General features: G+C 38.4%; 1 protein-coding gene across 8 annotated transcripts in view; it reads right to left on the minus strand.

Moving 5' to 3' along the window:
* The window catches only part of PALM2AKAP2 (PALM2 and AKAP2 fusion), a 532,659-nt gene that overhangs the window by 289,097 nt on the left and 219,391 nt on the right, over window positions 1-24,171 (minus strand). For all 8 annotated transcript variants that reach the window (NM_001370845.1, XM_007497892.3, XM_007497888.3 and 5 more), the window contains 2 exon segments: window positions 7,682-7,703; window positions 9,062-9,176. In NM_001370845.1, the coding sequence (NP_001357774.1) occupies window positions 7,682-7,703; window positions 9,062-9,176 (137 nt within the window).

Raw genomic sequence — 24,171 nt, forward strand, 5'->3', positions numbered from 1 at the left:
TGAGATCAGAAGGGGATATAGGAATCTATTTCTCATGGAAATATGAAATGATAAAGTCAGTCCTGTGTATTCGTATCAAGGATGGAGTGGAAGTGTTCAGCTGGGACCCTACACCAGAGAGAACATGAGGAGGGACCGTGGACTAGTGCAGCAGTGAGCACAGGGGCAGGTGAACTCAGTTATGGTCCTTGGCTGGAGATGAGCGTCTGAGATGTCACCCAGATTGGGCAAGTGTTTTAGCCAGCTTCATTTGGTCTCTGGGGCTGGTGAATCTTGGGCAGATTGGTCTGACCATGTGTGAGTCTCACTGCAGTAGATGATGGTGGAGAAGTAGATGGGAACTATGGCTCTAAGAAATTTCTGGTGGCTCCTCTGTGGTTGGTAGAGAGTTTTCTCCTGTCTTTCCCAATGTGACATGTGGTTCTGGTTCTGGTTCCACCTGGAACACACTAGTTTAGGGGATTGTGTTTGTTTTCTTGGATGTCTTGTTTCTTATGTGATGTTTTTTGTGCTTCATGATTTGTTACTGTGCTAATTCAGAACTAGGAAAGAGAACACATTTAACGCTATCTCATGTTATTGTTGTGGGCAAGTGGAAGAAATCTGGGCTATTTAACAGTGTGGATTCAGACTCTATCATGCCCATTTTGTACTGCTTTCAGTGCTAAGGTATTCTTGCTCAGACTGGCCCAATACTCATTTTTAAAAATCAGATCATGAGAAAATGGAAAGTAAATGGCATGTAAGGCTCCAAGAAGTTTGTTACAAGTGGCTCACATTTTGCCCCACCTGTTTTGCTTCTATAGGAGTATAACACTGTTTATCTCTGAGAAAGCATTCTTCTGTTGCCTTGGGGGAGAGGTTCACTTTTTTGGGCCATGTTTGGATCTTGTATACTGTTTGGGAGCCAGAGCATAAATCATATTTAAGAAAAATCTTGAAGATTTGGCCTTGAGGGTTCATATCTGATTTTTTCATGACCTAAGAAAGTTCTGTATCACCAAGGATGATTGTCCAGTGTCTACCATTATTAATGACAGACAAGACACCCTTTGGTTTCTGTGGTTATTAATAATAAGGACATAAATAGAACAACCATGAAAAATTCTGATATCTCAGAATTAATTATTAACATTTCCTAGGCAACTTCTGGAAATTAAAAAAAATCCTCATCTTCCATCTTAGAATCAATACTCTGTATTGGTTCTGAGGCAGAAGAGCAGTAAGGGCTAGGCAATGGGGGTCAGGTAACTTGCTTAGGGTCACATTGCTAGAAAATGTCTGAGGGCAGACTTGGACCCCAGATTTCTCATCTCTAGGCCTGGCTCTCTATCCAGTGAACCAACTAGCTGCTCTCTGGAAATGCTTTTCTTATGGGACTCCATTGGCATTGCCAAAGAATTAAGAGGTAGAATTCTTAGGACAAGTTACTGAAGGAGGTTTACTGAAGTTTCAAAGATTCTGTTATATATATATGTATATGTTTGCCCAGTATACTTTTTATTTGTTATTACATGTATATATATATATATATATATATATAATTTGTATTACAGTATAAAATCATATTATCATACACTCATATACATGAATGGGGAATGGTTTTGTAATTGGGGAATGTTAACACATCTGCTGACATTCATATCTAGTTAATCTATATAAAGATCATACCAAAACTGACAAAAAGGAACAAGCACCAACTTTTCCCTAGCAACGAGCCAACGACAAGGAGCCAATTTCCGTCCTTTCCAGTCTCTCTGGGCTTGACTTAGAAGCACGGAGGTGTAGCCCTTGAGTATAAACAGAAGCGGCAGTCATCATTTTTGAATTCTGCTCTTTTACGCGGTACAGATGGGGGTGTGCTGGTGTATGTTGAATGAGTTGTGGGGAGGGCTTCCAGCCTGACAACTATGCCAGGTGCAATAGTGCCTGCCCTGTGGATGGGCTCCTGGCTCTGCCTCTCAGCTCTCTCCTGACCCTTGGCACACGAAGAGAGGCCTGAAGAGTGTACGGGGCAAAACGGGCATGGAATTCTGACTGTATGAAGTGCTGGGGCAGCCTGAGCATGGGAGGTTCAGGGAATTCTCTGCAAGAATGGAGCCCAGCTGAACTTCAAAGATCAGTGTTAAGAGAACACCTACATTATTTCGTAGAGGTCAAGCCATCAGATGAAATCTCTGTGCCAAGAGAATGAAATAAGGGATGGATGTGATTATCAAGCCGCTGCCGAGTTCTGAAAAATCACAAGGTGGTGGTTGTTGTCCGTCGTATTTGAAGAGGACCACAAAGATATCGCTGGGCTGGGGCTCAATGGATAGTGTATCCGACCGGCTCATCAGAAGCCTGGAAGGCTCTGCCACAAGTGGGGCACGAATATCTTGCATGAACCTTTGGGATGCAGATAGCCTAGGAGAGGTGTTCTGTAGGACTGGAGGCAGGCAAATGGCCTAATTTCCAAAGAGGGGAGGGTGTTCTTTTAAATATAAGTCCGTGAGTTTGATTTTGATTCTTGGAAAAACTCTATGGCATACATTATTTAATGAGATGGCTTTCATACATACATCTTTTGTCAACGGATGCCTTCTTTTTTGGGAGGAGGGAGTTAACTGAGAATTTAATGTAACATTGAATACATAAATGGAGTAGAAATCTTGAAAAGCATGGTTTATTAAGAACAGGCCATGGCAAACAAATCTAATTTCCTATTCTGATATGTTTTCTAGATTGCCAGAAGAGGGAGAAGAGGTAGACACCTTTCTAGAGATGGAAGAGATCTCAGAGGCTACCTGGCCCACTTTTTTCAATTTTTGATGAGGAAACTGATTTAATGTCTTGCCCAAGAACCTCCAGGTTCTGTCAAAGGTAGTATTGTCAAAGGTAGTATTTGAACCTAGGATTGTCCTAGGTTTGAACTTAGGTCTGTGCTATATAAAAAACATAGATTTAAGACATTTGACAAAGTCCTTCATAATATTTTTGTAGATAAAATGGTCAGATTTATGCTGGAAAATAATGTTAAGTAAATTTGGAATCAGTTGAATGGTCAGATCCAAAAGAATAGTGATTAAAGGTAAAATGTCAACATGAAGATGAAGAAGGAAAGAAAGGAAAGAGATAGTGGGGGATGGATAGAGGGAAAGAAAGAGAGAAAAAGAGACAGAAAATTGACACACCAGAAAGAAAAAGCAATTATTAAGCACTTACTATGTGCCAAGCACTGTGTTACCTGCTGGGATTAGCAAACAGTTCCACAAAACTACCCTGGCTTCTATTATTTCCAAAATATTTTGTCAATGATTTCGGAGGTACAAATATTATGCTTATCAGATCTGAGGATGACACAAAGCTGGGACAGATATTGTTGGCTGTGGATAACAGTCATGTTCCAAAAAATGTTTACATTATAAAACTACAGACAGGATCCCATGAGATGATATTGAATATAGGGTTAATGTAAAGTGCTACACTTCAGTTAAACAAACAAACAAACAAATAAACTCAAACTCTGCAAGTATAGGATCCACACGACATAAATGTGTGCATATGAAAATGCACATTCACTGCGAGGCATCATATGCCATACAGTGGAAATGAGCAAGTATCTGGGGAAACTAGTCGATTTTAGTTTCTGATTTGCCAGGACCCTGGACAGCAGAGATTTGATCCACTGATTTCTGCTTTCTTGAGATGCATGTCAAATGTCTCAGAAGCTCTTCTAAAATGGGAATTGATTCTAGCTACCCATCTTTCTGCAAAGCCAATAGAAGAGGAGCAAGTTTGGGGAGAATATAATTAAGTTTTTGACCTATTGAACTTAAAATGCCAGAAAGCACTAAAAATGCTACATTTCCTTTAATCAAATTTTAAATGGCCAATATGTTAAGATTACTTTATGTATGTATTATGTATTTATATTTATTAATTATTAAGATCTAAAAGAAAATATCTTTCATGTGAGTAGATGGCCTTCACCTGACAGAATAGAAGAGTATGTGCATATATGCCTGTGTGTAAACGTGTATCTGTGCACACAAGCATAATTTTGGTCAAAATTAGAGGAATGCATTTACTTTGTCATAGTACAAGGCAGGCTTCAGACTGCTACTGCCTCAGAACTTGGGTTATTTCTCTTAAAATTTCCACACAATGATTATTTCATATTAAGTTCAAATGGAGAAATGTTTTTAATTATAAGAAGTGGCTAAATTCAAGATTACCTCTGCTCCCCAGGACCTACTGAATCACTAATGGATGAAAGTACTAAGTCATCAGAAAGTAATGAAAATGTCTAATGTCTCACTATTTTAGAATTCCATTCTTCCTTGGAGAACTAACCTATTATCTTTTGTCCAAAGCCATATGGTGACCTAAACCCTGATTGCATTCTTTGAAGGACATTTATCTTCCTTCAAAGCCTTCCAAGAAAATCTGACTATACATGTAGTAAACAGGAAGGCTATTACTGGTTTAATTACAAAATGAAAATAATCTTAACACAGATTAGTCATTTAAAAGCAAATTAAAGAAAATGTAGCATTTTCATGATTGCTGACATCTTAAGTTCAACAAGTCAAAAAGTTAATTATATTTTCCACAAATTTGCTCAATGACTTTACTTTCTTTGAAGGTAACACTGTTCTCACAGTGGTTCTGGATCATTACCTGGGAATTACCATTGATATCAGTGTTCCTAACTACATGTATCCAACTAGTTGCCCATTGATTATACATCTCTAAGCTCTCATCTACTCCATATCCTTTACTCTCATTATGATCACCGTCATTCAAATCCTCATCTCTTCTCATCTAAGTTACTGTGATGGACTCCTAACTGCTCCTCCCACTTCCAATCTATTTCCTCTGTAACCCATTCTACAAACTATTTTGTTCTAATAATTTTTCTCTTTTTTATTAATGGTGTTTTATATACATACATACATATAAAAAAGTTGATCATTATTCATTGATCAATATATACTGATGCTGTTATATATAAAAAAAATCATGATTAACTCTTTTTTTCAAACCCCTATCTTCTGCCTTGGAACCAATACTATGTATTCCAAGGCAGAAGAGTGATACGGGCTAGGCAATGGGAATTAAGTGAACTATTTATTAACTCTTAATGACTCCCTCTCCCACAAAGAGAAATGTCCCTTTCAACAAATAACTGTAGCTTGCAACAAATAAGTACAGCTAAGCAACACAAATCAATAAAGCCATATTTACAAATGTTATTCATTCTTTTTTTTTTAATCCTTACCTTCTATCTTAGATTAATACTAAATCAATACTAAACAAGGGCTAGACCATTCAGGTTAAGTGGTGTGTCTAGAATCACACAGCTAGGAAGTGTCTGAGGCTAGATTTGAATCCAGATCCTGCTGACTCCAGGTTTGATGCTCTATCCACTGTGTTCCCTAGCTATCCCTCATCCTTCATTTTTTTCCAGTGGTCTAGTGATATGACAGTGTGATGCCTTGACTTGTAGTGAGTTGAATTTAAGTGAGGCAGAGTTGCACAGTCATCGGCCTCATTCTCTCTTCCAGAGTCATCAAAGTCCAGTGGCAAGGCAAAAATCAAGATGGCTGGTGATGGCCGAGGATGCAGCAGATGATCTTGGCATCGTCAAAGTCTGACCAAGCTCTAGGCACTTCGCGGCATCTACTTCGGCTGGCTCCGTGGCCATTGGAACAAATTGTTCTCATCCAGCCATTCCACCTCGGGGAATCTCCACATGCTGGGGCAGACATCTCCCTGACTTAGTGATGGATTTGAGGCTTGTGGGTTACCTTCTACCTGGTTTAGCCTGTTTGCCAAGATAGTTTTACCAGGGCATGAAGGCTGTGCATGCTACCACTTCTAGGAGCCACAGGGAAGAGTTGGGTGACAGGTAGACACCAAAGGGGCATGAGCAGCCCTGAGTATTTAATGCTCTGTCAAAGACCACGAAAGTAGGCAGTCACAGAATCAAGAAAAACATCTAGAAAAATTCTCCACCCTTTCACTTGCAGAAACACAAATATTTTAGTCTATTTTGACTAAAAGTAGATGTATCACAAATCTCAATTTCCACAGTTGATTTGTGAAGTTTTCTTCCAAAAGTTTCCAAAGAGCATTAAAAAAAGCATTCGGATGGTACCTTTTGTGTGACCATCTATACTTACAGATAAATATATGTTCTCTCTCCAGTTGAATTTGTCTTTGTATCCCCAAGGTCTAGCATAAAGCAGGTGCTTAATACATCTTTTTTGATCAATTGATGAAATAAACTAATGTGGAAACAGTAGACTAGCTCTAAGGATGTGAACATGTGTACATGTGTATATGTTTTAAAGGAAAATTACTTTACAAGTATCTCAAAAATGTGGTAGGAAATATTTTGTGAAAATGTAAAACTACTCGTTTTTCAGAGATTTATAAGCATATTAGATAGGGCAGAGAAATGAACTGGGAACAATTTAGGACCCTTCTCTCTACCTTCCACATATGCCTCCTTCCTAAAACCCCAAAGGAAGAGAAAGGAAAAGGTTCAGGGGTTTTAAAGCTCCCCAGGAATGAAGAAGAGAGGAGAATAAAAAGAAGAGAAATGAGAAGAGGCATGGGCAAAATGAGCACTGGGTTGATTTGAAGTAAAAGGATGTGTGTTTGAATCCCAGTGTTGGTAATTATTAGCTTTGTGACCTTGGACCAGTCAACCTCTCTGAGCCTTGGTTTTCTTTTGTAAGATGCAGATTTGGACTAGATGATCTCTAAGGTGCTTTCTACCCTCTCTGGGCCTCAGTTTTCAATTCTGTAAAATGAGGGGCCTAGATGGTCTCCACGGGCTCTTCCCTCTATAAAGATTATGATTTATAACATCCACATGTCAATCTGAGGATATTTAGTGCTTTGCCTTAAGAGGAAGAGTGGAAGAGGTTAAAGTATTTTGCTATTCCTTGCTCAAAATGGGGGAGCAGAACAACAAAAGGCAGAATTTGGTGGCTGTTCCTAGAGCCCCAACCCTTTATATCGAGCTCAAATTCTTGCTAGGTTCAAATGCCCTTTAATGTTCAAAAAATGACTTTTTGAAGCAAGGAAGGAAAATAAGGAGACCTTAGAAAAGGCTGAGACCAAGATGAATATCAGAGAGTTCTTATTCAACATTTTTGGGGGTTAGGAAAATACTCAGAACCACAACCATCAGGAAACTGCAATCACAACAACAAAGGATGATGCCACCAAGACTATCATCTTATATTTACTAAGTACTTTTTGGGAGAAGCTCAAGTAATTTGTGGGAATAGTTTAATTTGTTCCCTCTACTTGCCTGGCGGTGGGAGTGGGTAAGGTTATTAGAGAAGACTGATCATTTCATTTGGCAGATCAGAAACCATGGCCCAGAGAAGTCCATAATAACATAAGCCAAGATACAATTGCCTCCAAATAGATAATACTGTGAACTTCAAAGCCACCCCCATCCCCCCACCCCCCGCCCCAGGCTGCATGACATTGTTGCATTTCAGATCCAGCTATTTTTTTTCACTCTAAGATGCTTCCAAACCAGTAAACCACATCTTCCCATAAGAGTTACTAAAGCAATACTCTTCCCTGAAACTCCACAAATTTGCAGTTCATCTGATAATAATCTAAACATTTCTTTTCTTTTTTTTTTAAGCAAGTAGGAAAAGAAAACACTTACCTCCATCCGTATTGGAAAAGCTCTGTGAAAACAAAAGTAGGACAAGCCATTACATCTCAGAAGAACACCAGGGCTTTCATTTAATCCTGACTTCTCTAGGTTCCCTGTGTGCCCCAGATGCAGAATTCTAATGGAAGCCAGCATTTGGCAGATGCTCCCCCCCAGGAATCAATCCCAATGAGCAGGCTACGTTGTTTGTGTTTGTCTGATGTTGAGATTGGGGCTCCTTCCTTTTTGCCTGGGTTAGAAGTGCGCCGGCTGCACACAGGCCCGATACGGATGAGCACCGAAGTTCTGACCTGGCCCATATTTGTGGCCTGGGCCATTCACCCTCTCCAGGCTGCCTGGTATCCCCACTTGCTCCTTGTGGTTCACTACAGAGGTGTCGGGCTCTGAGGTAACTTGTGGTTGCTATTAGCTCTACGGTGTCCTAGAACTCCCCGACTCAGGGAGCAAGGACTACATTCAGATGCTCCCATAAGAGACAGTGCTGTCTTGCAGCGTCTCGGGCCAGGTACGGTTCTGGCTGAGAGACTGCCGTGGCTTGGAACCGAATGCCCTGGATGGTTTCAAAATAGCCTACGAATGCTCCCACTTATTTCAGGTTTGCTCTATGAGCAATGATATCTGAAGCTACATTGCACAGGAACAGTTCATTAGAAGCAAATAACACATACAGAAAGTCCCTTCCATATACATTTGCACGGGCCTACATATAAAACAATCGTTGTTCTTCATGCGAATGAAGCATGAATAGCAAGTACTTTACATAAATGGATACTTTGTTTTTGCATAGTCAAGTCAAGCATTTCCCCCCTTTTTCTTTTCCTTAAAAAAAAAACAAAAAAAACTCTTATCTTCTGTCTTAGAATCAATACCAGGCAGAAGAGTGATCAGGGCTAGGCAATGGGGGTTAAGTGACATGCTCAGAGTCTCACAGCTAGGAAGTGTCTAAGGCCAGGTTTGAACCTAGGACCTCCCATCTCTAGGCCTGGCACTCTATTCACTGAGCTACCCAGATTCCCCTCAATTTAAGCATTTTGGAGATCACTGGAATTGGTGAAGTGGCTGCAAAACTTCTCTGTATTTTTAGAAGGGGTACTCATGACCTGCATGTTTTGAGAGCCAGGGACTAAAACCTTTCCTGATGCAGACCAGCTTTCCCATCACACACCCATTATGAGTGCTATGCTATGCTATGAGTACTACATTACTATATTTCTTGATTATAATAATTAAATGACATTAAAGGTCACATATCACTTGGGTGTTTTTTAAGGGGATTCATGGCAGCCTCTGAGATTCAATTCAATACTGAGATTCCATGATTCCATAATTTTTTCTGGATGGATACATTCTTAGAAATTATATTTTCTTCACCTTTTGAAAGTCCTTGAAAGATTTTTCTGTTTCCTTTAGTTTCTCTAGGATGATTTGCTCTTTGGCAGATATCTGGGACTCTTCACTTTCTAGCGTCTGTATTTCCTGCTCCAGCCTAGAAAACACACAAAGTCATCCTGTTATATATTAAAAAGAGAGCACCTTCGACTTCTTGGGTGAGTGGAGTTGCCTTCTTGATTCTTACATTTCAGTGAATTACCAGGCTAAGCATCATTATTAGCATTTAAATAACATTTCAAAATGGGAAAAAATCCTTTACATAGATGTCGCTTGATCCTCACAACAACCCTGGAAGTAGATGTTGTTATTTCCCTCATTTTGCAGATGAGCAAATTGAGGAAGAAAGAAATGAAGTAAGTTGCCCAGTTTATAACTGACTCAGGTAATAAGTGTCTGAGGTAGGATTTTAATTCAGGTTTTCCTGAATCTAAGTGTAGAGATTTCTCCAGTATACCATCTAGCTTCTTCGTCATCTTTTACACATGCAAATTTATCCTTCAGTAAAGTTTTACTCATGTCTCATCATTGCATGGAGTGGAGCACTGGTTGTTTTTTTTTCCCTTTTCCTTTTTCAAAACTCTTATCTTCTGACCTAGAATCGATATTAAGTATCAGTTCTAAGGCAGAAGAGGAATAAGGATGAGAAAACTGAGGTTAAATGTCTTGCCCAGAATTACACTGCTAGGAAATATCTCAAGGGAGATTTGAACTCTCTCTTCCCTGGATCACCTATCTGCCCCATAAGCATTGGTTTGTAAGACCATGCCAACAAAATATAAGCTCAGACACATCATATAAAACGGGAAAGGGTGTAGGTGCAGCTGGGTGGCACAGTGGAGAGTACCAGACATGGGGTCAGGAAAATTCTTTTTCCTGAGTTCATATCCAACCTCAGACATTTACTGGCTTTTTTCTTTTTATGTTGAAAAAAAATTTTAATTGTCATTCAATAAACAAAAATCAGAGTCATAATTATAACATGTTTTGATAAAATGAACAAATCTAGAAGTTTTTAGACTAAAAGCTCATTTGAAAATGGTCATGTGTTATAATCAAATTTATTATTTCGAAACAACATAAGTACTTTTTTAAATGATTGAAGAATTTCTCCTCTCCTCTTCCCTCTCCTCTGCCCAGTTCCCTACTCCATATGAAACAAAATTCACTTAACCCTGTTTGCCTCAGTTATTTCATCTGTAAAATAAGCTGAGGAAGGAAATAACAAATCACTCCAAGTATCTTTGCCAGGAAAATCCCAAATGAGGTAATGATGAGTCAAACATTACTGAAAATCTACTGAACAAGAAAAAAGTGTTTCATATAAATATTAACTATTATCATCCTCCTCCTCATCATTGTTATTACTAATTGATGAGAATGAAAAGAAAGGTAAAAATAATTTCTGGCATCAAGGAAGATATATTCTAACAGGGGAGAAGACATGAAATAACTAGATATCTACAAAATATATGCAGAGACCATGGAAGTTGATCTCAGAAGGGTAGGCACTAATAGCAAGGGGGATGGGGAAAGGCCATATTATCTTCCTCATTAGACTGTAATCCCTGAAATGGGGGGAATTATTTCTTTGTATCCTCTCACAACATTGAGTATAGTGCCTTGCATTTAATAGTTAATAAATGCTTGTTGAATGAATGGTTATCAAGGAAAGAATGATTGGACTGGATTTCCTTTTGTCTCTTCATATATATAAACTTCATTTGAAGTACAATTCATTTTCAGTTTAAAGAGAAAATAATATCTAAAGCAAGAGAACTTAACTTAAATTTTTTTTTTGTAATCTGGTGAATTTTATGATATTCTTCAGAATGATGATTTTAATGGATAATAACAATAATAGCTAGCATCTCACTAGTGCTTTAAGGGTTGCAAAGCACCTTACAAATATTATTTCATTTGATCCTTGCAACAACCTTGTGAAATAGGTGCTATCATTATTCCCCTTTTACAGATGAAACTGAGGCATAAAGAGTGATTTACCCAAGGCCACCAAACTCAAGTCTTTCTGACTTCAAGTCTAATATTGTGCCAACTAGCGTTCTCAGATAAAACATAACTTTTCAAAAGGAAATAAATTACACTGAAATATACAGTTCAAAGAAATTTTTAAGTTCACACATCTTAAGGACTTCTGGATGAGAGAAAAATTACTGTACATATCAGCACTCCTAGGATTCTATCCAATGTGATGAAGGAAGGATTTAGCACTCAGGAAAAACCTGCTTCCAAGAGTCCCAAATTAGTTCTACAGAAGTCTCCGGGAATGATAGTGAGATACATCTAAGAGCAATTTTAAGTCGGGGACAGTCACTGGAGACTAAAAGGACCATGGGAGCAGAAATTGTATTTAAGGTCAGGATCAGTTGATTTGAGGTATTGATTGTCTTTGAGCAACTGCATTTGTCTGTTTTTCTATTTTATTTTATTTCTTTTTTTTATAATGAGGGATGATTTGCAGCATAAGAGAGGGCTGAGGAAACTATTTAGATAAAGACGGTATAAAAACAAAGGGTGTCAAAAATGTTTAAGGGAAAAAACAATGAACATTTACTACTGTTGCTACTCCTCCTCCTCCTCCTCCTTCTCCTTTTCCTCTTTCTCCTCCTCTACTTTTTCCTCCTCTTCCTCCTCACCTAGGTGGTAAATTAGATAGAGAATTGGGTCTGGAGTCAGAAAGACCTGAGCTCAAATATAACTTCAGACATTAACCAGCTGTGTGACTGAGCAAATCACTTAACCCTGTTGGACTTGGTTTCCTCATCTGTTAAATGGGCTAGAAAAGAAAATGGCAAACCATTCCAATATATTTGCAAAGAAAACCCTAAATGGGGTTATGAAGAGTTGGATATGACTGCAAATGACTTAAAAACTAACTATTAATAGCTAGTATTTTTGGGCTGTCTATCATGTGTCAGTGCTTTACAAGTATTATCTCATTTAGTTCTCAGCACGCACAGAATTCTATTAATCATCTATCAAGTCTATCAATATATATATATTTTCTATCAATTTTGTCAATATAATCTATATATCATATATAATATATTCTATAACATTATATCATAATTCAGAATATTTTTACCATATTTATATATTATATAGTATTATTGCTGTATTTTAAATATATGTACTATATATTATATATACTACATTTTTATATATATAATATTTTTGTATATTACTATATTGCTGGAAGGTACATGCTATTATTGTCTCCATTTTACAGATAAGGAAACGGAGTGACTTGCTGTAGTTAATGCAACTAGTAAGAGGCTGAATTTGAACTCAGATCGTCCTTTCTCGAAGCCCAGTGCTCTGTCCATTGTACCACCCAGCTTTCCTTTTTTATTGTTAAATTTCTGCCTTGTACAAGGCATTTTGCAAAGCCCTAGAATAATACAAATAAAAAGAAACCAACCATCCATGTCCTTCCAGAGGTTACAAGTCTATATTTCACAAGTATGAAAGAAACTAACAATTGCACTGATCAGGCAGTGTTTCAGCAAGGAGGTGGCTCCTAGACTGAGATTGGTAAAAAAGATTCCGAGAGGTGGATACAGGAGATAACCACTCTCAACAACCAGCTTTCTGGAGGGGAGAGGATTGGGGAATAAAGACGCGCACACTTTTGGGTTTAATCTGAATCATTACTTTTTTCTCCATCATTTTCTTACATCTAGACCATCTCAGAAATAAATCAAGCCTTAAGTTGTAGCATTTGTTGACTTCTAGAGTAAAAATGACTCACAATGAAAAATCACCAATTGGGTTTCTCTAATAGATAAGAACTAGCTCCAGCACATGGCCAGAGATAGCTTAGATTAATGTCTTGAGGATAGAGGATGAAGCATCGTTTGGGGAACTTTTAGTCCAGTTTGGCCAGGACACAGATTTCAGGAAAGGCAATGAGAACAATGGTAGAAAGGTGAGACAGACTGTAGAAAGTCTCATTTTCCAGGTTATGGAAGGGATATTTTAACTTTATTCAGTTAGTATTTCCTAAAAGCAAAAATGTTTCTAATTTCACGATAACTTTCGTGAGACAGTTTAACACTATAGAGAGAATTGGAATTACTTGGGGTTGGCAGTGTCCATATTTATTAAAATAGGGCTACAGCCCATGGCCTAGCCTGATTTGAATGGCAGAGAGACAGAAGGAGGTGCCTCCCCTCTCCCAGTGTCCCTGTGTGGAGTAGAGTCCAAGCAGGGATCTTGGCTGAGATCTCAATCAGCTCAACTATCACATGAACCAGGGTGAATTGCTTCGTCTGAATGAGGCAAAGGGGAGACTTGGTAGATTTTTTATTTTGAAAGATGTTACCCGTACATAATATTTAGCAATTACTAGAGAACTATATGAAAATAATACTATTATATTGTAAGATTAGAAAAATGAAGGAAGAAAGGTAAGCATTTAATCAAAGTTCATGCTCTTTATCTATTAGGTTGATCTATATTGATTCATGATCTAGTACTACCTTATTCATCTAGCATTGTCTAAAAATGATGTGTTCCATAAAGTAAATCTTCTGTAATAAATTAAATTTGTTCTTTAAAAAATCTTTAATCACCTTGGAAAGAAAATTTTTTGGAAAATTCCTTGACTGAAGTAGATTATATTGACCCATCGTTAACTTTTTCTTGATGGTAATGTCATCATATGAATTAAATAATATATTTTAAAAAATGGATACTTTGTAACCATCATCAGAAATATCATAAAAGATATAATATAAACAATATTCCATAATTACATTGTACTCATGTTTTATTGTGATAATTCCATCATTATGAATTAATTTATAATTTTTTTATGAACCCTTACCTTCTATCTTGGAATCAATATTGATTCCAAGGCAGAAGAGTGGTTAAGGGCTAGGCAATGGGGGTTAAGTGACTTGCCCATGGTTACACAGCTGGGAAGTGTCTGAGGCCAGATTTGAACCTATGACTTCCCATCTCTAGGCCTGGCTCTCACTCCACTGAGCTACCCAGCTGCCCCCTTAACTTGTAATTTTTAAAAAATGATACCTTATAACCATCATCAGAAATGTAAGAATAAATAAAATATACAATATTCCATAATTTCATTGTTCTTTCATATTTTATTGCATACTGACTTATATAATACTATCTGCCCCTACTACAAATGGATAATCTCTTTTAATAATATTTTTTTGTTCCCTTTCAGGCTATCAGCTATCACTTCTTCCTGCTCACAGGATACCTACATCTAGTAGTTTCCCCAGCTCTCCCAGGCCATTTCCTAGTTTGTCATTTCTAATCTATAGTAGACTGTTAAACCTAAGGAATTAAGTAAAATATGTGAATTTTTAGTTCACTGGCTTAATATCTATTTTTGTTATCCATTCACTAATTACTCATTCTTAGAGATGTTCTAGGAATATAACAAGAAAAACAATAGTATCCACATCAAAATAGCATAGGATAAGTGTCTTAAATTGCAGACAGATGGGAAATCATGGGTACTTGAAATACTAATGATTGCTTTAACCCAATTGATCTCTGATAACTCATCATGGAAAGCTGGTAGTTTTGGGTTTTTGAAATCTATGCAATTGGAGAAGAGAAGGAAAATATGGGCAAAATGCTGATCGTATCATCCAACAAAGTCACATAACAGTTCTTTCTTGCTCATTAGGATTTCTTTGTTGCAAGGGAGAATTTAATTCCTGGCCTCTGGATTGGTGGGGGTAGTGGGATAAGTAGATATCTATAAATGATTGTGATGTAAAATTAAAAGGCATAAATAAAATGTATGTTAAATTTTTTAAGTAGCAGATGATATACAAAGTATTCTAAAATATTAGGTTTAGTTTTTATCAATTTAAAGACTAAGGATTTTGTGGAAAAATACACACACGAACAGGAGCATACATCTATATGTGATTTTATAATCTACCATGTCCTTTGGAACAAGTATACCAATTGACCACATGGTTACAACTTAGGTACAAGTGATCCCCGTTTTACATTTAAGAAAAGTGAAACTATTTTAAGATTGATCCAAACTGTCCATATAGTAAATGAGGGAACTATGATGTTAACCCAGGTCTTCTGTTTTCAAAGCAAAGCACTTTTTTCCTATTCTGGATAATATGAAAGATGTGACTACTTTGGATTATGACCCTGATGTCTTTGCTTCGCTCTCAAATTGCTCTCCCTCCCAAGTTAGTCTAACCTATAAATGAAAGCACAAACACATTTCCATTCTACCCAGAAATAACCTAAATACATGCCAGGCCTGGAGTCAGGAAAACCTGAATTAAAATCTAACCTCAGATACTTCCTAGCTGTGCGACCCTGGGCAAGTCATTTAATCTTATTTGCCTCAATTTCCCTATGGCAAACCACTCCAGTATTTCTGCCAAGAAACCTGAAAGGGGGTACCAAAGAGTTAGCCCACAACTGAAACAACTGAAGAACAATGAAAAGTATAGTAGTACTCTTTAAAAAGTCCCAACAACCTTACCTTCTGTCTTGGAATCCATATGATGTGTTGGTTCCAAGGCAGAGTAGTGATAAGGGTTAGGCAATGGGGGGTTAAGTGACTTGCCCAGGGCCACACAGCTAGGAAGTGTCTGATGTTAAATTTGAACCCAGAACCCTTCTGTCTCTAGCCCTGGCTCTCAATTCACTAAGCCACACAACTTCTCCCTTTTGTTGTTGTTGTTCTTGTTTTTCCCAGAAAACTTTAAAAGATCAGAATTAGATCTCAGCCTTATGGTCCAGTGAGATGTTTTGGAAACTCTCACTATTTATTCCTGCTCAGTTTTTTCCTGGTTCAACTTGTCTATCCAATCTCTCTTTAAGGTTTTGGAGATTTGGGTCAGTGATAGAAACTGAGAAGGGAGAGAGAAGAGAAAAGAGAAGAAACAAAAACCTTCCAGATAATTGGGACAAAAAATTTTTTTCCCAAAATTGAAGGGGAGGATAAAGCACACAGTTTACATTCTATTTACATATCAGGTTATTCTCTAAATAGATCTGTGGACATTAAACACCTGGATGTTGGGTCAACTCTTGGTAGAGTCCACTGGATTAAATCAGTGGTTAAATTTTTGTGTGCCATGGACCCTTTTTCAAAAAGCACATTTAAAAATAATGGAAGAAAATGCTAAATTTCAATTAGAGGTTAGTGAAAATGAAGACAAATGCTTTATTTTTCATCTAAGCTCAGGGAAACCCTGAAATCTATCCTTGGGCCCCTTGGGGAGTCTATAGACTCTCTAGATTAAGTACACCTGGGTGAGATGACTATCTAATTTCATGAGGCCTGGGCACCAGGACTGAACAGCTCCCCCAAGAGCAAGTGGTTCTGGGGTTGACAGATTCTCCCAACAGGAAAGGAAATGTCATTGCTTTGAGTTTCCTGACCCAAATCCCAGATTCCAAAGATCAAGAGCCAGGGGATAATTGCAATACAGTCTTAAGCCTTGAGAAGCCAAATGGATATTTTCAGTGCTAAAAATAAAGACTCCGAAGGATAAGCAATTTACACAGAAGGTTAATTTAGTCCCTGGGATGATGTGACAAGAATGCATAATAGCCTATCTTGTTTAATTAATTTCTTCAGAACTGAGAGAAAATTTTTAAACATTATGGGAGGAGGAGGGAAATACTGAAGGTGTGTGGGCTTAATTCCCTGGTCAGCATGGTCATCTGCAAGGCCAAACAGCCTTTAAAATCCCTACCAAACCTTAATATTCTAACCTGAAAATGACCTAACCTCTCATTAATAGTTGAATGAATAACTAAAGCATTTTATAAGTGCTTACTCTGGGCAACGGTGCTAAACTTTGGTGATATAAAAAGTCAATTCCTCCATAAATGAGCTTGTATTTCAGTCAACAGGTGTGGGTATTATTAATGTTCATTAATAATATGTTTTATTATCCTTATTCTATAGCTAAGAAGACTGAGCTTTGAGAGATTCAGAGACTTGCTCATGGTCGAATAGCTAGTAAGAGTCTAAAGCTATATTCAGACTCGGATCAATTGACTAGAAATCTAGCATTCTATCTCTTAAACCACCAGCTGGATGAATAAATCTATTATGAAAAATAAAAACAAAAGCAAAACTCTACTCATTGTTTGGTTCTAGGTCCAAATGACACTGTGGAGGAGGCCAGAGTTCCACTGATGGGCAGTCTGATTCTGTTAGTGATTTTGCAATGAGGGAACCCAATGGCTAAAGTGTTGGATCTGAAATTGGGAAGACCTAACTTTGAATCTTTAGACTTAGTTATCCTTAGAATGCTTACTTAGTAAATGCCTTGGACATTTTCTAACTTTGTGACCTGGGGCAAGACACTTAATCTCTCTGGCTTTGGTTTCTTCTTCTGTAAAATGAGGGGGTGGTTGGTTTCTCAGGTCTTTTCCAGATCCAAATCTATGATCCGGTGATTATAGAAATAAGCAATTCAGTTACTATTCTAAACCAGTTTTAATCTATTATTATTCCAAGCATAAAATCCTATCATGGCTTCCCTTCTCCTCAATCTAGTTTTCAAAACACCTTCAAACAGCATCAAAACAGCCATCATTATTCTTTCTTGTATATAACACGACTTTTTGTCGTTCTTGTTGCCCGATCATTTTTCAATTGTATCTCACTCTCCATGGCCCAATTGGAGTTTTCTTGGCAAAGTGGTTTGCCATTTCTTCTCCAGCTAATTTAACAGATGAAGAAATTGAGGCAGAGTTAAGTGACTTGTCCAGGATCACTCAGCTATTAAGTACCTGAGGCCAAATCTGAAGTAGTGAAGATGAGTCTTCCTGACACCAGACCTGGCACTCTATCTACTGTGTTACCTAACTGGAAAGTCACTGACAAATAATTTGAAAAAAGGAAGCTTCTCAAGTGTCTCAACTTGCCACCAAATATAAACAGCACTACTATAGACATCATGGATCCTGGAGAAAGAAATGGTTCTAGGGATGTGCTTGGTTGCCTTTTCACCAAACCACACACACACACAAAAAATCACTTTGGGTCCATTGTTTGTACTTAAGATGTGTGCTATCATATAAACCCTGTTTGCTTCCATTTTCTCATCATTAAAATGGGCTAGAGAAAGAAATGCCAAAACACTCCAGCATCTTTGTCAAGAAAATCCCAAAATGGGTTATGAAGAATCAGACATGACTGAAAAACAATTCAACATCATCTGGACCAGTTTCACAGTGTCTACATTCTAGTGGCATTCCAGTCCCAAATGCTGGCATAATTAGAGGATGTTTTGGGCCAATAGACATGTGGTAAAATCCTACTACGATGCCTCATCATTGTGTGGAATGAGCCTGGTTTCTTGAAAGCAATTCTGGTGGGTCCCATCCAGATGGTAGGTCCATCCAGCTGAAAAGCCTTTGAGGATTGGCCTGGTGAAAGAATAAATGTTTCTTTTCCAGGAACCAGATTCACAGTTTAGAGAGAAAGCTAAGCTTCTCAAAAACAGCTTGACCACAGGCTGATTAATTTTTTATTCAGAGAAATTCGAAGTCAGAAGGTATTCTAAGGTGTTGCACCTGCCTTGGGAAAAGGATTAGTGCATGATACCACCGGCTGCTGGTCAAATTAGGCAGGCTTTCAGGTTTCTTTTTCTGCTTAAATTTCCCTTTCCCAGAAATTACTTTCTCTTAGCTCATGTGGACACCTTGAAGAGTTAAGAATAGTTACTGGAAATTTCTTCCAGTGTTTTCGCCTTGGGTGCCTTCTTTTAGGAGATATGACAACAATTACAAGAATACTCTCAGGATTTTTTTGTCTATGTCTCCTTTGGGGAATCAAAATCCATTGGCTATAGAGTGGGGTTTGTGACTGGTGTTGAAGCAATATCCTGCTCCCCGCCCCCAACCTTTGATTTGTGGGACCTATACCACACTGTATACAGCATGAAATTGGGGCTCCAGGGCAGCTATATTAAATGGGGCTGCCATCTTAGAGCTAGAAGGAATGGATCATGGAGCTGCTAATTTCCATGAGATACCACAAATCCTTTAAAAACATCTCGAACCTTGTCACTCTCCCTTTCCATTGCTCCCCATGGCCTCAAGGAAAAAATATTAACTTCTCAGCCTGGCATATAAAACATTGTACAACATGGCTATCGCCTATCTATTCTAATTTAAATTTATATGACTCTCCTTCATGCATTCTTCATTATGGTCAACCTGATCAGCGGGCTGTTGTTGGTATGTGACATTCCATTTTTGTATATCTCTGTCTTTATACAGATCTCCCAGTTCTCCTGATTTGGTTTTACTTTTCCAGATCCTGAGATTCTTTTGAGGTGTGGCTCAGGTTCTGCCCCATATTCCAAGCCTTTACCAATTCCCCAAGTAATTAGTGTTTTCTCGTCTTGTGGGTCTCCTCCTGGATCACTGCCTTGTGAAGGCTGATCGGATTACAGAGCTATGCCATGCAAGATTAGCCAAGAGAGCCAGGACTTCATGGAGAGTCCAGACAAAAGGCGTGCTCCCTGGGAGAAGGAATGGCAAAAAACTCCAGCATCTTTGCTTAGAAAATCCAATGGACAAAACTCAGTGGTCCATGAGGTCACAAAGGGTTGGACATGACTGAATAACAAAAATACTTGGGGATAGAGCAGAATTGTCAATTTTGGGCTATAAGTCTAAATAAACTAAAACATAATTGGGAAATGTTTAACAAATAAAAATGCACTACAACACAGATCAGGTTAATATGTGGTTTCCTCACTCACTGTGCAGATCAATAAGAATTCTGTTTCTATTTGTGTTTTGACACCACTGTGGTAGAGAATACTTAAATGTGTATTGTATCCTCTTCTCTAGTAAAGGGATTTTTAACTCTTTCTTTCCATCTTAGAATCAATACTCTATTGGTTCCAAGGTAGAAGAGCAGTAAGGGCCAGGCAATCGTGGGTTAAGTGATTTGCCCAGGGTCACACAGCCAGGAAGTGTCTAAATCCATATTTTTAATCTTTTTTGTTGTCACAGATCCTCTTTGGCAGTCTGATGAAACCTGCAGATCCCATCTCAGAAGAATTTTTTGAAATAATTGAAGGAAATATTAAATTTCAGTCAGAGGTTAGTGAAAATAAAGGTGTCCTTTTCCCCCATATAAGTTCATGACATTCCAGAAATTTATCCCCAAACCCTTGCTTAATAATCTCCCCCTCAGTAGACTATAACAACCATGAGAGATTGTTTCATTTTTGTCTTTGTATAAGCCACTTCCAGAAACTTATCACCTTGTAATTTGAACCTGAAAGGGCAGGGAGATGATGCAGTGGATAGACTGTTGGGTGTGGAACTGGAAGTCTTATCTGTTGGAGTTCAAATCTGGCTTCAGATACTTACAAGCTGTGTGACCCTGGACAAATATTTAGCCTTGTTTGCCTCAGTTTCATCATCTGTAAAATGAGCTGGAGAAGGAAATGAGAAAGCCCTCCAGTATTTTTGTCAAGAAAATCCCAAATGCGGTCACGAAGAGCCAGACAGGAATGAAAAACAACTGAACAACAAGAAAAACAACACTGATCTGCTGGACAACCTGCTTCCCTTCCCCATCCTCACATTTTTTCCTCTTAGAGGGTTTCTGAGGGAGCAGCATTGCCTGCCCATCCCTAGAAGTGCTAGCTTAGAACCAGTCATGGAAATTCTCAGAGTCCTCTCTGTAATGGTCATTTAACTCTGGGAATCAGGAGTACCTTGAGACTACAGCAACTTTATAAATATAAAATGAGTGGGGTATCCCGTAGCTAGATAATTCATGCCTGATGTTGTGGAGAATTACTACTTTTATTGAATTTCTCCCTGTGATTTATTTGATAGCTAGGTATTCTGAATTGTGCCACTGATGAATTATCCTTCCATTGTGTCTCTGCCCACCGCACTGCCTGACAGCAAGCTCCCCTCTGTTATACAATAGCCTTGGACATAATAACCCCAGCTTCCCAGGTTCATAAAGCAAGGTTCTGGGAGTACATGTCAGCTGTCATTAGATTATAGCTTCTATAATCTTGCTTGCCCTTACAAATATGAATCTTTATCTTGAGGCTGGCTCTTAGCCTCTTCATTATCTCTGTCCCCCATTATTTTTTAACTGAATGAATTGTGCTAATACTATAATAGGGGTTTAACTTAGACATGCAGCTTCTTCCCACACACTGGTAGGGTATCACTGGAAATGAGAGTAAATAGTGGCAATTTTCTAAACTGCTGGAGAAAACATTTGAACTGTCAGCAAGAAATGAAGCACTCCTTTCCATCAGGAAAAGGTCAGTTTCCTTGAAATGAGCTTCAATTTCTTGATTCCCTTACAAACATGAACTGCTATTGCAGCAATCTGATCTCATGAAGTCTGAGAATTTAGTTTTGGCTTTTACTTTAAGTGTATTTGCCTTTTCTTCCTTCTTTAGTCTCTTTATGTCTTGAAGCTTCAAGTCTTCAGAATTTCATGGTATACCTCTATGCTCAGGGTCAAGACAGAGACAGAGAGACAGAGACACACAGAGAGACAGAGACAGAGAGACAGGCAGAAAGAAACAGACAAAGAAAGAGACAGAGGCAGAGAGACAGGAGGGAGGGATGGGAATGAAGAAAAGAAGTAAAGGAAGAATGAAAGGAAGAGAGAAAGGAGGAAAAAATAAACTAAGAAAGAAAGAAGGAAGGAGAGAGGAGACAAGAAGGAAAGGAGAGAGGAAAGAAGAGAGAAAGAAGGAAAGGGGGGGAGGAACAGAGTGAGAAAGGGGGGAAGAAAGAAAACAGAAAAATGAAGGAAAGAGAAAGAGACATGAAAGAATGAAAGGAAGGGGAAAAGGAAGATGAAAGAAAGAGGAGGGAAGAGGAAGGAAAAGAGATGGGAAAAAGGAAGAAGGAGGAAGGAAGGAAGGAAAAAAGGGTAGGATCCAGGAATCTCAGTGGCCATTTAGTTCAATTTCCCTCATCATATAGATTTCTACATACATCTACACATATATACATATATGTACAAATACTAGAAGCTGAGATGGAGGAAAACAATTAGATGCTTTGTGAATACCACAAGACCATTAGATGCCGCTAACACAGGTGAAAAACTCAACTCCAGCCTGTTCTCTGATCTTGAACTAGAATTTCATAGTTGGGTAGTCAAGTAGGCTGCCCATCTAACTTCTCAGTGACTCTGCTAAAATAAGATCCTTCAGAATAGCTTGTGCCACTTGTAGGTCAGATAAGATAAGGTACCTTGTATGTTTCTCAGAAGTATTCTGGTTATTCAGGGCAGCTGCTAATCACCAGCATGAAGCCTCATTACGAACTCAGTGGTAGAAGAAAAAAATGCTTTGCAGTTTGAAGAATCTGAATACATTAATGATAATCAACACTTATAAACAGATTTAGATGATATTTGGGAAAGCCAAAATGACTACTGGTTTCACTGAGGAAAACTCCCTGCCCAACAAAGAAATAAATTAACCTCTTTCTCCCCTGCAAAAAGTATTATAACATATTATATATATTTTCTATAATAATTACACACTGTATAATTGCATAATATAACATACCATAAAATATTACTTATAATAGTTATATATATATATGTATGTACATGCACACACACATATACACTATTTATGGCTTCTTAATCAAATGGTTTCTTTTTTCTTTTTCCATCGTTATATGCCTAGTGCCTAGCACAGTACCTGGCCTACAGAAGATCCATCCATCCATCCATCCATCCATCCATCCATCCATCCATCCATCCATCCATCCATCCATCCAACCGTCCGTCCGTCCGTCCATCCATCCATCATCCTTCCTTCACTTTCTTTCTTCCTCTCTCTCTCTCTCTCTCTCTCTCTCTCTCTCTCTCTCTCTCTCTCTCTCTCTCTCTCTCTCTCTCTCTCTCTCTCTCTCTCCTCCCTCCCTCTCCTTTCATAAATGCTTGCTGAATGAATGTGTTTGTTATAGACATATATACACTGAATGCATCCCAGTGGGCAGTGACTATACCGGTAAGGTCCTGTGTTATATATCCTAGCCAACTCTCCTTAAAGCTTAAACAGCATCATTCTGCACTCTTTGCTATGGGTGAATCAACTCAATAATAAATTATGGTAATTTGCCAAAAGGGTTGTGGTCCCCTTGGCAGATGCCAGTGATTAAATTCCAAGCTAGATCCTGTTATCTGTAGCCTGACAGAGATCTGACAGAGACAGAAGAAACAAGAGGGGGAAAGAGGGTTGGAATTAAACTTTTGTACTGTGTGTGGGAGTGCTTGTGGAGGGGATGGTGGTAAGTGAATGTGTGCTGTTTACTTTTTCCTCCTCTAACACCCGTAACAATTGAAATTCTATAGAGGAAGTATATATTAAATTTATTCATCAGACACTCAAGAAAATCCAAACTAGCTAGTAGATTCCCTTCATAACCAGAATGGATGCTAAGAAGTGTGAGTGGAGAAAAACTGAGCCCATATAGCTTGAAAAGAGAGGCAAAAATGACCAAGAACTTCTTAAATATCCCTTGTGACCTCATCATCGAGCCCATCCTGGACCTCCTAAGAGGTTTCTGATTGGTGAACAGACACAAAGAAGGCAGAGTAAGTTCTTTCCTCTTTACTTTATCACAGAAAGAGGCAGCAGCTCTTAAGGATGCCAAGAAGCCCCTTCCTCCTGCCCCCATGGCTGGGTCATCATGGCTCCTAGCCTGTGGCTGCTACAGTGTGCTGACTTAATCTAGTCTTGCAAGTCAAGTGGCTGCTCTGCTAGGTTGGCCCCTAATCCTATTGTCCTCAACAAAGATCTCAACCAAAAGGAGCCTCCAGCCCAAACTTATAGCCTGAGGAAGAGACTGATTTAGTCTTAAAACCAAACCATTCTTGGGGAGGTAAAAGGGAAATTATTTCACAAAAGATCTCCCAATTCAGTATTCATTTTCCATCCTCCCAGCATGGAAAGCTTTCCAATTTTAGAATTAATTCTAATTTCTAATTAATTCTAAATTCCACATTTAGAATGCTGCAGTGATTCTGATATTCTGAAGGGCTGGGGCAACCAGGCCATAGACTAGTGGCATCA

Source organism: Monodelphis domestica, chromosome 7 (assembly GCF_027887165.1).
Source record: "Monodelphis domestica isolate mMonDom1 chromosome 7, mMonDom1.pri, whole genome shotgun sequence".
Classification (NCBI taxonomy): domain Eukaryota; kingdom Metazoa; phylum Chordata; class Mammalia; order Didelphimorphia; family Didelphidae; genus Monodelphis; species Monodelphis domestica.